This window comes from Buteo buteo, chromosome 19, assembly GCF_964188355.1.
Source record: "Buteo buteo chromosome 19, bButBut1.hap1.1, whole genome shotgun sequence".
Lineage (NCBI taxonomy): Eukaryota > Metazoa > Chordata > Aves > Accipitriformes > Accipitridae > Buteo > Buteo buteo.
Window position 1 is genome coordinate 8,670,711 of NC_134189.1, and position 15,501 is coordinate 8,686,211.

The window sequence follows — 15,501 nt, forward strand, 5'->3', positions numbered from 1 at the left end:
ATTGCTGCTGTTAAACAGAGGAGAAAACATATGATCCAGCTTGCATTCCTCTAGTGCCTGCTCAGAGATTTCTCTCAGTCCATCCAAATATTCCCCAAATGCATATTAATACACAAAGACTGCACTTTTATTGTTATATTTCTATGGCTGTATCATCCCAGGCCACACGTGGGCTTGGGCTCCCATGCACCCTGGCACACTGTCTCACCCTAGAGCATGTGACATAGCACCCAGACACCAGATTCAACATTCTCAGAGCAAAGGATTAAAAATCTTCACTCTTTGAGTCCACACTGCACCAAAAATCCCTAATAAATTTAGTCTAGGGATTTCTAACTGTGTGATATGACAATATTGTGATATTTTATCAATATAGTAAAGTTCCAGCTGACCAGATAGTTATTCCAACACAAAATGTTTCTGAACCAAAGCACTTACCCATGTCTTTGGGGTTTGCCTGTGCTTGGGAAACAGCACCAGGACAACACAAGGTAGTTACTGGGATGCAAACCCATATCATTAGTCCCATTTAATGATGATCCCAACACTGAGACTCAACTCGGGAGATTGCTCCATTAACTTAAATATATCAAGTGTGCATCTTCCAGAACTTAGCACTCTTGTAAGAGCATCCATATGGATACCCTGTGTGCTGCCAGGCCTTGAGCTTTGTCCTGGAGTTAAGCAACACTGGCAGCCATTGCAGACTCAGCTGTAGTGCCAACTGAGTCTGGGATGGGTTTCTGAGAAGAAATGGGACCAAAGCCAGATGTTGTCCTTCCCTAGCCTCACAGATATTTAACTCCTGGCTGTGTCAGTGAGAAAATCATGCTTTGGTTAAGAGCTGGCACTGTGAACACTGTGGCCTTTCCCAAGGAGCAGGGCATGGCAGTTCCATTGGTGGTTGACTGCACAGTGAAAACCAAAGCTGGACACTGGGAAAAACCTGCAATGGGTGGGGAGAGTAAGGCTTGTCTGAGGAGTCTGTGGAGTCTCCAGTATTGAAGATTTCAAGTCCAGGCGGGGCAACCATTGACAGGGATATCATCAGCATGGTCTTGCCTTGGGGCAGACCTCTTCTAGCACTATGAGTCTAGGACATTATCAGTCTGACCGGATGCTAAAACGCACTACGTCGCAGTCCTGACATGGCAATGAAACCACCCGAGACCTGCAGGGGAGTGTTTTAAGGCGTGAGGAGAGAGGGACACTGCAGAGCAGAGAGAATGTTTCCTTCATTTGGTTTTCTTTCTGTTGGGGATAACAAACACAAGCAAAGCACCTGGCACTGAAACATGGAAAGCTCTCACCTCTCAACAGACTTGCAGACACTGCTTTCAGACTTGCTGCTCACATCGGCCACCTTGCTAGCTGTCATCATGTCAGCACACAGCAGGGCAGCAGGTCACCTGCAGACAGACACAAGGAAGAGGCGTTGCTCTGTGCTCAGCATCCTTCTCTCTTCCTTCTACACAAACACACATGCATGTTTCTCCTTGAAATCCAGGAGAAGAACAGAAGCAAGACATGACAGCTCTCTGAGCACAGCCTCAGTTTCCTTCTCTGCGAAATGGGAAGAGAGGTGATAGCATTACCCCTCAGAAGCCCAGGGAGGAGTTGACAGGTTTTGACGGCAAAAATTTTATTTGACTCCGCATCAACTGCTGTACCGTGACTTGAATATGGAGCATGTTTTATGAAGGCTTTTATTGTTGCAAAAATCTCAGTGGATTTAGATTTTTTCCCTCACAGAAGACTAAAACAAAAACAATTTTAGAACAACCTGTATTAAGGCCACGTGACTGGACTGGACCCTTGTGCATGCAATGCTCTCACAACATGCCCAGCTTGGGACAGAAAACATTTTAGGCTCAAGAGGCATTGCACTGCAGCCACTGGTTTCCTTCTCTCTGGTGGGCCATGTTAGGCTGCTACTGATCTGATTTCAGAGGACAATTCCTCTTGGGGGTAAGATAAATCAGTCACAAAAGTGAGTCATTCTGTTTGTCTCATGATTTCTAGCATTCATGGAGTGACTGTCCCTCTCTTCTTCTGAGTACTTCTGCTACCTGGTCAATGCAACAGACTCCGTCCTCTTTTTATTGCCCCACAATACTCCTGCTTGTTAAATAAAAAATAAAAGAATTGGTCTGTTACCCTGCAGCACCACCTCTCCTCACTTCTCAGGGTGGTCTGCCTGCTCTGCAGCATTTCAATGACAACAGGCTCACCATCTTGTAGGCAATACTTGCAAAATCTGAAGCCTCTCAAATCTGTCCACTTGGCTGGTCTGCCAGATGCTGCCCCACCATGCCTACCATTTGGCAAGAAGACAGAGTGCCTTGGGAAATTCAGTAGGTTCTTGTAGTTAAAAAAATAAAACCCACCACACCAGAAACAGTAAAGAACAAAAGGATCTCTCGTCTCCACTGTTCAAGTATTTTGGGTAGAGAGAGGAAAAAATTTAAAAAAAAAAAAAAAATCAGTCTTGTTTGTTCGCAGTTTTCTCTCCCTCCCTTTATCCCACACTGGCAACGTTCCTGAGGCGAGGAGTGAACTTTGGGTCAACTCAATGTGTACACACTCAGGGCAGCTCATTGCTAACCATTAGCGGACTCTCTTTACCCAGACAATAAACCCCCTTGGCTTCTCTTCCTCGTTAGTAACTGGAACAAACACCCACTTCACTTCTAGACACAGAGTAGCCTTGCAACACTGTCAAGAAAATTTACCAGCCCAAGGAACAAAATCTATTCATCCATCCGTTAACTGTTATGGATTGAGAATAATGAAAAACTAACGATCGCTCCCATCCCTGGCCAAAGAATGACTCACCCAGGCAGCCAAAGCAGATTCCTGCAAAGCTGCAACAGAGGCTGCTCTACACTTGGCTTACAACACCCTTAGAGCAGGGGTCTCTTCACTCATCACTCATTTAGTGCTTTGCACAGCAGGGTCAGTGGCTGGAGCTCCTCGGCACTGCCTTTAGCAGTAAGAATTGTGACAACAATGGGAGTCAGCATACCCACAACCCCTGTGGCCCTGCTGCCACACTGAATGTTCGCTTGGGATGAGCTCCTCTGTCCTGATAAAATCACACAATTTCCCCATCAGGAAACTCCGTATCTCAGCCTTTTCCAATAGCCCCCTAGCAAACACTGCCTTGAAAACAAACATCTGGGTATGAGCAAATGTGTGCTGGTGCTCAGCACGGTCATGTGCCTCTCCTGTGGGAGAGGCCAAAAAGAAGATAAAACAGAATAAGAGGTGCACTCGTTTCTTCATCTATAGTGGATGGGACAGGCCCTATCGCCCTCGGTGAGCAGAAGCAAGGCACGAAGCAGTGCCGAGTGCTGCAAAAGAGACTCCTGTGAAAGGAGCACCACTGCAATCAGCAGATCAGCATGACTTGGAGCCAAGACCAGAGGGACATCTGTCCTCCCCAGGCACCACGTGTGGCAGAAGTAACCAAAGCAATGCACTCACACTAGGCAGATTAAAGAGTGGGCCAGGAGTGTCCAAACCAGCAACACATCAGATGCTGCAACGTGACAACAACCAGGTACCTACCAACACACCCATTGACAACACATGCCAATTAGGGGAGTAAAGTCATCCCTAGGAGATACACAGAGTGCTGTGCCTTCACCCTTGAGCAGCAGGGTATATAGCGCGTCCTCAGCATCACCTAGGGGATTATTGTAGCACATTAGCTGGTCCTGCCCTAAATAGTAAACATTTCTGCAAACACATTGGAAGACATGAGGGAAAAAGAGAGTCACCTCTGGAATAAAATAGCAGAAAATAATAAAGTACCTCCCAATCAGCCCAACAGTCAGATAATTTGCTTGGGGCCAATCCCAAGCCCAAATGAACTTCAAAGGTGATGGGATCATCTCTTCTGTTAATAAGGTCACCAGAAACAACTTGCAGGCCTGACCCACAGGCATTGCCAATGCCTGAGAAGAGAAAACTGGGATGGCAGTGATAGAAAATTGCCTCCAGTAGGAAAATAAAAGTTAGGTCTTCTCTACCGAGGTTTGGCTCCACAAGGCACCCAGAGTTAACATGACAGTTCACTGCAAAGGGCAGGGGGAACTCCTGTTCCTCCTGTCTCCCCACATCTCTGCTACAATCGACCACACACTACCCTGATTGTGTGCTGGCTCGGGCTCTCTTTGGAGCACCTCTGTGACCTGCTATAGCTCGTTGAGAGTTTTAGACAAAGCAGCTCGTGGAAGGGGTCCAACATGCACCTGATCTGGTACAAGGGAGGTGATGCGACTGTGTGGACAGGAGGGAAAGAGGGAGGGAAGTGGGGAGAGAGAGCACGAGAGACTCTGCATGTAGGGATGGTGAAGGGAGACCTGCCAGAGGCTTAGAAGTGTTATCCAAAATGCTCTGCTTTCCTGCCTCATGTGCGATTCTATCCCAGTCGAAACCAGGACACCAGGGCCCTACAAACTGCCTAGAAGAAACAAGCAGGGCTGAGTTCAGTTAGCAGGCAATCCGAGAAGGACATACATACATCAAGCTGGTACTTCTTGACCAGTCGTTGCTTTCTCTAAAAACCACACAAGAACTTTCTACTGGCAATGGGAGGCACAGCCCTGCGGCAACCTGAGCCCAGGGCCATTGCTTCTGGCATGTACACCCTGGAGCAGCAAGGCTATAAAAGGGGAGAGAAGATGCCAAGCCCCATTTGGAGAGCCTCGCCACTGCAATTTATTCAGTAATCCCTGCCATTGTTTGGGGGAACAAAGCAGTCATCTGATATCGTTTCAAAATTAAACTGGGAAAGGAAGGACAGGGGAGGAGGTGGGAGGAAAGAGGGAGGGGAGGCAGCTCTCAAACCTGTTGGCCGGACCCTGGGAAGGATGTTAAGTCTCCCAGCAGAAGCCTCTCGTTGTATCTCCCACACACACCCGGCCTCACAATTCCCAGGGACATGTGATAGGGGCTTCCTGCTACCAAGCAAAGTGAGACCTACCCCGACCTCTCTCTTCCAAACAGAGTTCCTGCCTGCTTTGTGTTCGCAAAGAGGCGTTTGTTTACTGATCTACCATTGGCATGCAGGAAACAGCCTTGAAATGAGCTGTAATCATCTGTCTCCAGCAATAGCTGTTTGGCTTTCTTCTAATTTAAGTTTTCCTCCCGTCCCCCCTTCCCCAATGCCCTCTTCCCCACTTCCGATCAAAACGCTTTTGGAGTACGCACATCTGGTTCAGGGCACTAGATACTACACGATGTTTCCAAAGCAACCAGTGAATAAAAAAGAGGCGCTGACAGTAGGCACGCTCCCACTCCCAAAGGACAAAGAAGTCTTCCAGAGGAATACAAGCTAAACTCTTTCAGGGAGAGCAAGAAACCAGCTTTGCCCGCTGTACTTGGTGCGGCCACCAGACGATGACAAAAGCCAGAGGAGCACCAAATGCCTTGCAGTCTACATCACAAGAAACGTACACAGCCAGCGCAGGGGTTGCACACATGGAGTCTTGCCTCCGATAAGGTCAGGCAGCAATGGCAGCAAGCCTCCCAGGCCTCTCTTCTTTGCTGTTTTGTTTGTGGGGAATAAATCAAGCATACCTCAAAGGGTCTTGTGGTTTGGGGCTGGGTATTATCATTGCCGCGTGCTGGAGGCCATGTCTCAAGATTTTCTTTGCTCTGTTTACTCTGCACCTCGCACAAAAATCGGATACAAGTCCGTAACTGGATACTAGCCACACGACTGGTGCATATAAACAGTAAGGCTTCACAGCAGCAGGAGCAACCTGCAGCTGGTCAAACTCTCCTTCAAGAAGAAAAAACACACACAGCGTTTCTTCTCCTTGGTGCTCACAGAAACGGTCTCTCCAGTTACTTTCACGAGTAACCCTGAGCAGCCAGACAAAGCCTGCAAGTAATACCTCTCTGCTCCAGTGCTTTACAGAACAAAGGATGCAACATACAGACAGGAACAACGAGACAATATATAACATACATATATAAAGAACAGGAAGGATGCCAAGAAGACAAAACACTAACAGGAAAATCATGAGTAAGGGGAAGCCAACAGTTAAAGCCTTCAAGGCTCCCTCCCCCAGCCCTTGCTCTGTTTGGAGCCCACTTCCCCTTGGGGGAGGAAGCAGGCATGAAGATGTGCACTTGTGCACAACCACACACACAGAGGCGACTGCATGGGCCCCTGTGCACAGTCCCAGCACCAGGCAGTGTCCCTGGGCCTGGGTATGAGTATGTTGCCTTCCCGAGGTCCCTGGCAGCAGCATGACCTCAGGGGTGAGCCCCTGCAGAGCAGGGAGGACAACAGCCGAGCGGGGATGCGGCTAGAGCCAAGAAGGGCAACAGGACCCAAGAGCAGGCTCCCTCAGTGAAACAAGATGTTTGCAGTGGGGGAGTCACTGATTCGAGGTGCCCAACGCCAACCCAGCAGCAAGGCAAGGGTTTTCTGAAACTTGAGCTCAGGGTGTTTGACGCAAAGCTCTGCAACATGTGCCATGAGCCTTCCCTAGCTGACAGCAGCAACAGTTTCTCCTCAGAGGACTTCCATGAAGTCCACTTCTTTCCTCTCCCAGTCAGCCTTGCAGATGAGCGTAGCCCAAAGTCTGGGAGGATGGGCCACCTCTGCAACAGCAGGGCTTCTCCATGGCATCCAGTGAAAGGACAATTCAGCTTACACACAAGAAAAAACTTTTTTACTGAGAGGGTGACCAAGCACTATAGAGGTTGTGGAGGCTGTCTCCTTGGAGATACTCAAAACCCAACTGGACAATGTCTTGAGCAAGCTGCTCTATGTGACCCCACTCTGAGCAAGGGGCTGGACTTGGCCATCTCCAGAGGTGCCTTCCCACCTCAGCTACTCTGCCATCCTGTGCTGGGCACAGTTAGTTTGGGGCAAGGGGAGCTGTCACCTCTTTGCAGGGACCGATTGTCCTGGCCACGCGAGTCTCCTGCTGGCCATGGAGACTGAAGACACTAACAGCAGGATCGTTCAGTTAATCACACTCGTAATGGGATCCTAATTGTAGATAGTCAGGCTCAAGTCATTTATTAAAGAAAAAAAAGCAGGATAAACTTATGTAAACATATCCATGAAGGACCAATGACTGGGAAGCGATACGCTCCTACAATATCTTTTAGAACCAGATCCCACACAGCCTCCTACCCCCCTTGCCCCACTCGTCCTAACTTTTCCCTTTGATTTATCATATCTTATACTACAGGACTTACACAGGGGTCAGGAGAATCCCATGTGTCAGAGCAAACTATTTTCAAAAACCCCAAGTGGAATTGACATACCACAACCTCTCTCTTCATACATGCACCCTGTGTCAGAGGAATAAAGCTGCAACGCAAGGAATGCAGAAACTCACAGTGTCGGCATTCAGCCTGTGTGCAGAAAAGCTGTGTTGTGTGTTATGATATGTCTTTAATTTTATGATAGAATTTGTTCTACTGACCTTCTCCCTCTCTAAGTCCACAGAACAAACTCTGCCCACTTACATGTCACTAACCTGATTTAAAGGATTACTACGGTTAAAGGGACTGATCTGCTTCTCCCTCTCCCTGGGCCCCTGCTCCTGCCTTGACTGCCAGCAATGCGGTCTCATCCCTGTCCTTGGTAAAGGACATGCCTGATCAGATCTAATAGTTGCCATCGACTAAGGGTGTGCCTACTCTTTCCTCCCTTCTTGCTCCTGCTTCCTTTGTATCAGCTCCAGTGCTTGTGAAGTCCTTTCTGAGCTAGCAAGGGCTAGCAAGCTAGTTAGTTCAACTCACTAAAACAGCAAAGAAATAAAAGGGGGGAAAAGCAAAAAGTTTTCTGCTCAGATAGTGACATCAGTCACCTGTCATGGAACACCTGATGAGCACTGAAGCACAGGGAAGGGATGAAATCATATTGCTGGGAAAGAGTCACTGAATAGTTTGCTTTCTCCTCACTGCTTCCCTTCAAGGACATTTGCTGCTCCCTGTATAACCATATAAATGGCAAACTGGGTTGCACAGACTACAGGCAAAACTACAATTTGCTCTTAGTACAGGGGCAAGCAAGACTTGATTTTTCAGACTGTTACAAGCGCAACCCCCGCTGCCTGCACAAGCAGCCACGGGGCCAGCCCCACGTCTGGCACCCAGGCCAGGGAAGGCACAGCTGGCTGCAGCTGGCAAAACCTCCGCTTTCAGGGTTTGTCCGACATGGCAGCAAGCTCTGGGAAGGGCAGGTGAGGAGGTTCCTAGCCATTTCTCCTTCATTACCTGCCAAATTAAGCAAGGAACCCCTGCAGACACCCATTTCACTTGCTACATTACCCAGATTTACCTGCAGAGCAGGTCCCCTCTGTTGCACTGAAGATCACAGACGCACCAAACGGATGACTGTGACCGCCCAGTCAAGCCTGACAGTTATTTTTAAGTTTGATCCCATCTTGCAAAAAAGTTCTCTGATCCGCCCCCACCTCTGTCCTCTCACGTCCTCACACCAGATCCTTGTTACATACCATCTTCCTCACCTACTCAATACCAGTTCATGCTTCTCAGGTCTCCCCTTGCCCAGATAGCCTAGGTTTAGCTCTCCAAGGTTGTGATTCAAGTCCCAGTTTCTTCACCCACTGCTAATTTCACACTCACTATCAGCTGTCCCAGCCAGGCTCTCCCTGCCTCCCCATCACCGCTTCCCTGTATTCCTCTCTTTCCAGACTTGTCCCCTCAAATAATTGCTTAGCCAGTCCTTCTCTACCCAGCTTGTCCAAATACCTTCCTTCCACCCTAAGGACTTTCTATGATGGCTTGTAGCTGCAGACTCTTCCTCCACTTACTTCCCCCTCCCTGCCCAAACTACAGGCTCTCCCAGATCATCCCAGCCCTTAGCCCTGCCTTAGTTTTCATTGCCCGCTGCCGTCCTACCTCCCTGCTCTAGCAGAAGCAGCCTCCCCTCCACACTTCCAGCCTTAGGAAGCCTCCACCACTCAATCTGCTACCTTAAAAACTGCTTCCCTACAGTTTCCAGTTTGTTTTTTTTACCTGCCCCCAGGCCTGGTATCACCAAAACAAAGCCACCTGACACCAGATTGGCTTGAGCACCTCCTTTCTGCCCACCCTTAGAGGGCAGAACTTGAGGAGCTTGCATATTTCCCCAGGTTTTATCCACTACAGCTCTCTCCTAGCTACCAAACATCCTGAAATCCTGGATATAGCTTCTGCATATCCACAGTGCTTATCTGAGACAACTTGCCCTATGCGGATAGTCTACATTGAAAACATTGGACTCCATACATGCATTTCCACTGTCAACATCCTAAGTGTATCCCACACCTCTCCCTCATTGCACACCCAGCATGCACAGTGTAGCAGTTATTTCTTTAGAAGCAGAATGACTGCATCTTTATGTCCAAATCATTGACCTTGACTAGGACTGAGGATCTTTTCCTTTCTTTCTTCCTTCCTAGTCCAGGCTTTGCCTCTTCTGGATACTAGTAAATTAAGCTGTTTCTGCTTCTTTTCTGCTACGGTGCTGGCAGGAAAATCAATGGCACAGGAGAAACAAACTCCAGGTAGTCTAGTCCACTGTTCCTGGGCAGAGATTTACAAAGAGGTCCTACCAAACCCCAGAAACGTATTCTGTACCACCAGTTAGGTGGCCAGCCTTTGGCTCTGAACTGCAGATGGCATGTATCCATCCTCATATGACTCCCAGGTTGGGGCTTTATTATAGGACCAGTGTTAGGACTGGGCTGGCAACAAGGTTCTGCTTGGAAAGAAGCTAACCCTCAGCAACAAGAAGAGGGGAGCCAGCAGGACCTGCTGTGGGCAATATTGGTGGGTCACCCTGGGTCTCAGTTGCATCCTTAGGCCATCCCTGTTCTGTAGTAAAGCAGCTGGACCCTTGAGAAACTACTCTCACCTCCTGTCCATTACTTCCCTCCACCACCCATTGCTGAAGGTTGTAGTCAAGCTCCACAGGGATAGCACCAGCATCACCTGCCTGGCACAGGGAGCTGTAAGGAGGGCACATTCAGGAACAAGGTAACTACTGAAGATTGTGGCTACCAAAAATAAAAACCTCTGCCGACCATGTGCCAGATGAAATTTTCTTCCCACAGAGCCTTGGAGAAGTTAAGGTAGAGATGACACAGAAGTGGCAAAGGACAAATTCCTGGTCCAAACAGCATTTAACACTTCTGTTTCAAAGTGTAAGATTAGTCTTAGCAAAAGAAAAACCTGATGTACTTTCTAACACAGGGGAACCAGCACATTTTTATCCCCTAGCTTCACTCTTTGAAACAGCTGAAACATTTTGGCTGAAGGCTTTCAAAAGTAATTCAGCCAGAGGCAATGCTCAGCATGGAAAACTGCAGACTGAAACAAAAAAAATTGACCTGAAGACAGAAATCAAAACCAGGGTCTCACAATGTGAATTGTCTTCTGTTAAAGGTGGGGCTCGTTGCACCCACTGTTATTAAGCTTGTCCCACATTTCCCATTGTCTTATTTTCCCTTTGTTCCTCCCTCTAAACACATAACAAACAGAGAAAACGTTCAACAACTCAAAGGGTATCCGACATCCCTCCAGCTTCCTTCAGGCAACCACACCCTCAGCTGGAAAACACAGCATTTCCAGGGTTAGCGGTGGGATGTTACATGACTATATCAAACAAAACAGCAATGCTCTTTTTCTAATTCACTGCTCACAAGCACAGCTAAATCCTGCATGTATAGAAGGTAAATACTGTTTTTCTTTCTGGTGCCAAATATGGTTTGTATTACTGCTTAGAGACATGATAAGTCTTCACTCCTGCAGGTAGGTTAACAAATATTAAGAAAAAATTCAAAGGGAAGGAAGAGATTCAGTATTTCCCAATCTGGCTGCAAAAATGAAGTATAATTACAATCTTTAGTGGAATGACGTGTTTCAGGCTAAGCTTTCTACAAGGAAGTCATGAACAAAAGATTTAAAAAAATGTAATTCCAGATGGAGAAACAAAGGCCCTGGGAAGTGAAGGCAGGAGTAGAGGACAGCTCTTCTGTGACGGTTCTTGGCAATACTAGATCATCTCCTTGTGTTTTAGATCTTTCATTAGCGCATGTGTGCACACAGTGGGGTTGCTCAGTCCCTTTCAAAGTGGGATAATATTTACTTATGCTTTGCAGCCTAATAAATGAAAATTCAGTTCCTTTAAGCCAAGGCTGAAGAAGACATTAGCGGTGAATCCTGTGTTACTGAAGCGAACACGAGCTTGCTGATGACATCAGTGGAGCCGGCGTTTCATACCTGTTTTCTTTGGCTTTGAAACTACCCACATACAAGACAACTGTAGTCAATATGGAATAAAACAAAAGAAATATGGACCAGATTTACACAAGCACACATTTGCCAGCAGAACCGTCTATCAGCCACACCAAGACAGGATTCCTAGCAGATGCAGTGGAACTGGCTTCAGTCCCCAACAAAGACAAAACTACATTGGCAAATATGCATTTCTACCAGTATAGCCAGTTGGTGTAGATACTTTCTCTCCTCTGATACAAATGCTGTGTTACAAATATACCAGTCCTACTACAACAGTAAAACACTTCTAGTGTAAAAAGAATTGGAAAGAATTCAGGGTTATTATTATGCTTATAAGAAACCCAAACATTTGACAACATAGGAAACAACCTGCCACTAAAATATAGTGTTCAGCTCATGAGCCATACTGGAATTCATTTTCGATGTGGTCAGATAACCTCTGCTATTCTAGCACAAACGGGACCCAAAAAGGTCCCTTCGAGGAGCAACTCTGCAAAGAGTTTCCTGGCAGGAAGACAAATTGTCTCACATTCAGAAAGGAAATGAGAGCATTAAAACAAAGAACCTCAACTTCTTCCAAAATAAGTTATCATTGGGGAAGACAAATGGAGCTTCAGCAAATCTCTTCTTTGGTGGCCTTCACCCTGCAGGATGCTGACTCTTGCCCCTCCTGATGAGGATTTAGCACACAGCTTCCTGAAGTGTCCATCACTACAACCTTGGGGCACCATCTGTAGAACCCTGGTAGCTGCATGCTCCAGGAGACCTTCCTGAGCTGCCGCTGCAGTCTGTCTCTATTAAGCATCACCTTCTGAGCTCAAGCAAAAAGTCACCTGTAGATTGCTGTTTGGTTCTGGAGACCCTGCTTCCCCCTGCCTTGCTCAACCTCCTCTTTCCTCCCACCCTCACTCTCCCACATATCTCGGCCATCACAAATGCAGAATCTGCTTATCGGAGATCTTACTCCTTATTGAAATCTTTCAACCACAGAGCAGCACACCATCCCCTTGTTCAACCTTCCTCAGCAGAGAGCAGGGCCAGGCAGCATGTCAGCCGCCAAAGATTTACCCATCACGAGGAGGAAACTTGCACAGCTCCAAAGAAGAAAAACCTCTGCAAAGAGGGCTTGCATTTATTTATTTTTCCAGGAGGAAAGCTGCTCTCTGTGGGTGTGTGCGTGCATGTGTGCGTGTGTTTGTCAGGACAATAGGAAAAAGGACATTGGAGCGGAGCTGCCAGGAAACAGTCGGCCATCTGCCCGTGTGGAGAGCAGTTTTTCCTTTTCTTTTGTACTAAGAGGAATGTAGCTGAGAGCCGCCATCCGCCCGCGCTGGGAGGAAATCTGAGAGCCTGTGCTCTGCCAGGGAGAGGAAGCGTGGGGGAGGGAGCGAGCCCCATCCATGTGGTTAAGCAGTCATTGCACTCCCGGCCAATAAAAGTGGGGAACCTCCCCCCCCCAAAACCCCCAAATCCTAGGGAAAATCGCTCTTCCTCCTCCACCCCTTTCACTCTCACATGTGGTTCGACAGCCTCTCCCTCCTAGGGTGATTCTGAGCGCAGGAACCACGGAAGAGGCTTGGCAATGGCCTGGGGAAACACAAGGGTTTCCCCCTGCGCTGACACTGGCACCCCTGGACAAGAAAGCAATACAAACAGAAAATCAACTCACATCACCATGTTGCTTGTCTGCCCGTGCCCCGTCACTAACCTGGCATTTAGCAACCTGAGCGCAAAACAGCTTGAGGAAGGACCCTTTGCTCTTTGGCTCCCTGAGCCACCAGACAAGGGCAGAGCGTAAGGAGCAAATCTATTGCATATAACCATCCGTACATTCTCCCCCATGGGCTTTGGTACAGCTTCTGACCATAAAAGAAAACTGTGTAACAGGAGGGAAAAAAGATCTCCTCTTCTGGTAGCGTCAGGCAAAAATGCTGGTAAGACACCATGATGGCTTGCTGGCACATTCTTCTGCCACCTTTGTGGCAGAAAAGCCCTGGGGAAATAAATAAACAAAATAAACAGACAAAGGTAAAATTTTCAGAAGCGACTACACGACTTTGAAGTTTAAGACCCATTTTCAAAATCCACTGAGGGTCAGATTTATTTTTAAACAAACATTGTAAAAGCGGCTAACATTTTCAAATAATTGTAAGCATGCATTCCTTTTTTACTGATTGCAACAGGAGACGTAGTCTAGGTATTGCTGGGAAAATTAAGAGAATATCTTTCTGCATCTTCATGCACCTACATAGCTTGCAAACTCTGGCACTTACCAGGTGCCAGATCCAGCTCCACAGAGCCGGCAAAACTTGCTAACATGGGAGATAACGGGTCGCAGTCCTAAAAATAGCACTTCCAGAAGAACTGATTAATCCAGACACGGTCTAAAGAGCTTCCTCATGTCCTGGCGGCTGGGAAGATGGACAGACTGACCCAGTGATGCTCTGCACCTAAGCATGTCCAGGTCAGATCTGGACTGCCACCCATGCGCCCCAGTCCCTTTCAGAAACGAGACTCAGGTTTCCACATTCTGTCATGACTTTTAAAACATTTTACTTCTCATAAAAACAAAATCATTGGTGTAGCACAGTGTGTGACCTGAAGCAAATTCCTTGGCTGCTTGTCTCTTGGCTGGATGAGAGACAATGGGAACAAGTGGAAACAACGTAGAGACTTGATATAAGGAAAAATTTTTTTCACCACGAGGTTAATACAGCTCTGGAACAGCCCTGCTGTCTCCATTACTGGTGGTTTTCAAGACCCAACCAGACAAAGCCCTGAGCAACCTGGTCTGAGCTCAGACCTGAACCTCTTTGAGCAGGAGGCTGGAGTAGAGACCTCCTGCAATCCCTTCCAACCTGGATTATCCTATGATAACCTGTCATTAATTACTGTAAAAGAGAGAATTCACTCTCATTTTCTCTGTGGAAAACAAGCCAAACCCCTCCCAAAACTGCAAAAAAAATCCCTTTCAAATCATTATTATTAGGCGCCTTTTCCGCCCCAAGAGATATTTTTTACCTTTCTCCAACTGACCAGCAAGCAAGCAGTAAAAAATGGCTGCTAAAACAAGATACACAATTGTGCTATCCCTAACACATTTCCACGGTCTTTTGTCCCTAGTAATTCCGTAGTGCCTAACAAACTTCAACAGTTCAGTGGAAGCTATTAGGGAGGCCATGAACCTACCAGCAAGGCTGCCTTGGCAAATACTAACAAGTGCTGTAAATTCTCACTATTAGAAAAAGAAAATATTTTCTTCCCAAATTCGTTCCACTTTCAGAGAGATCAGGGTACAATTTTTTGAAAAGCTTAAAGTTATTTCATAACTAAATTTAAAAAAAAAAAAACAAACCAAAAAAAACAAAACAAAACTGAGAAATACTGAAAGCATTTATATGGGAGATTTGGGTTTTCTCTTTGCTTTGGGTTTCTCATGGCAGAAAACCTAGACACTGGAGAGTTATCAAACAAGCACGTATTGTTCACTACTCTCTTCCAAGGGATGTGCTAACGGCAATACATACTCTAGAGGACTTAAATTTCCATTGTTTACTTTCATATACATCAAACTGTTTGGTAACAGAGCAGAAGCAGAGCACCCATGTACAATTTCCTCCATCGAGCCCTTATCTCGCAACCGAAGCAGACCTATTCTTACAGAAGCTTCCAACCCAGAGAACATGCATCCAAGTTTTGTATTCCAGGGTAACCACAAGGGCATACTCCACCCAAGATGTTTGAATGTTGTCCTGGACTGGGCCCCGGTACTGTTTATTGTGCACAGGAAAAACTCATTACTACAAAGCAGCCAGCACTGAATGCGTTTCACAAGGGCACATTTTACAGTACCTAGAACTATCAAAGTAGGAGTCTTCTGGAGTCAAACCCTTTGCGGAAGGCTCTGTCCCCGGAACTATTTAATAAACATCATCCCCTTTCATCTTAAATGCTCATAAACATCTTGTTTCCAGTGCAATGCAAGGCAAAATCCTAGCTGTACTGAAGGTATTGATTTGAGTCTAGTGATTATGGTGTGGTTTGCATTTCACCCACCAAACCCTCCACAGTCACCTCATTTCTGCTCCTCACCAACACAGGTCTACCTACAGAAACCCAAGCAGTGTCCCTCAGCTCAAGTCCATAAAACCTCTCCGGAGGGGACAAGTCTTAGAGGTTCTCATGCCATGTTAAAAAGATACAAAGTTTTCCTGCAGG

At 46.9% G+C, this 15,501-nt stretch overlaps 1 protein-coding gene across 4 annotated transcripts in view; it reads right to left on the minus strand.

The window, feature by feature from the left end:
- DENND2A (DENN domain containing 2A) overlaps window positions 1-15,501 on the minus strand; it is a 61,618-nt gene that overhangs the window by 35,144 nt on the left and 10,973 nt on the right. For 2 of the 4 annotated variants that reach the window (XM_075052005.1, XM_075052004.1), the window contains exon 2: window positions 1,311-1,409. The exons of the other annotated variants lie outside the window; for them this stretch is intronic. In XM_075052005.1, coding sequence (XP_074908106.1) covers window positions 1,311-1,381 — 71 coding nt within the window. In that variant the 5' untranslated portion in view covers window positions 1,382-1,409. The remainder of the gene's footprint in view (window positions 1-1,310; window positions 1,410-15,501) is intronic. 4 annotated transcript variants of the gene reach the window in all.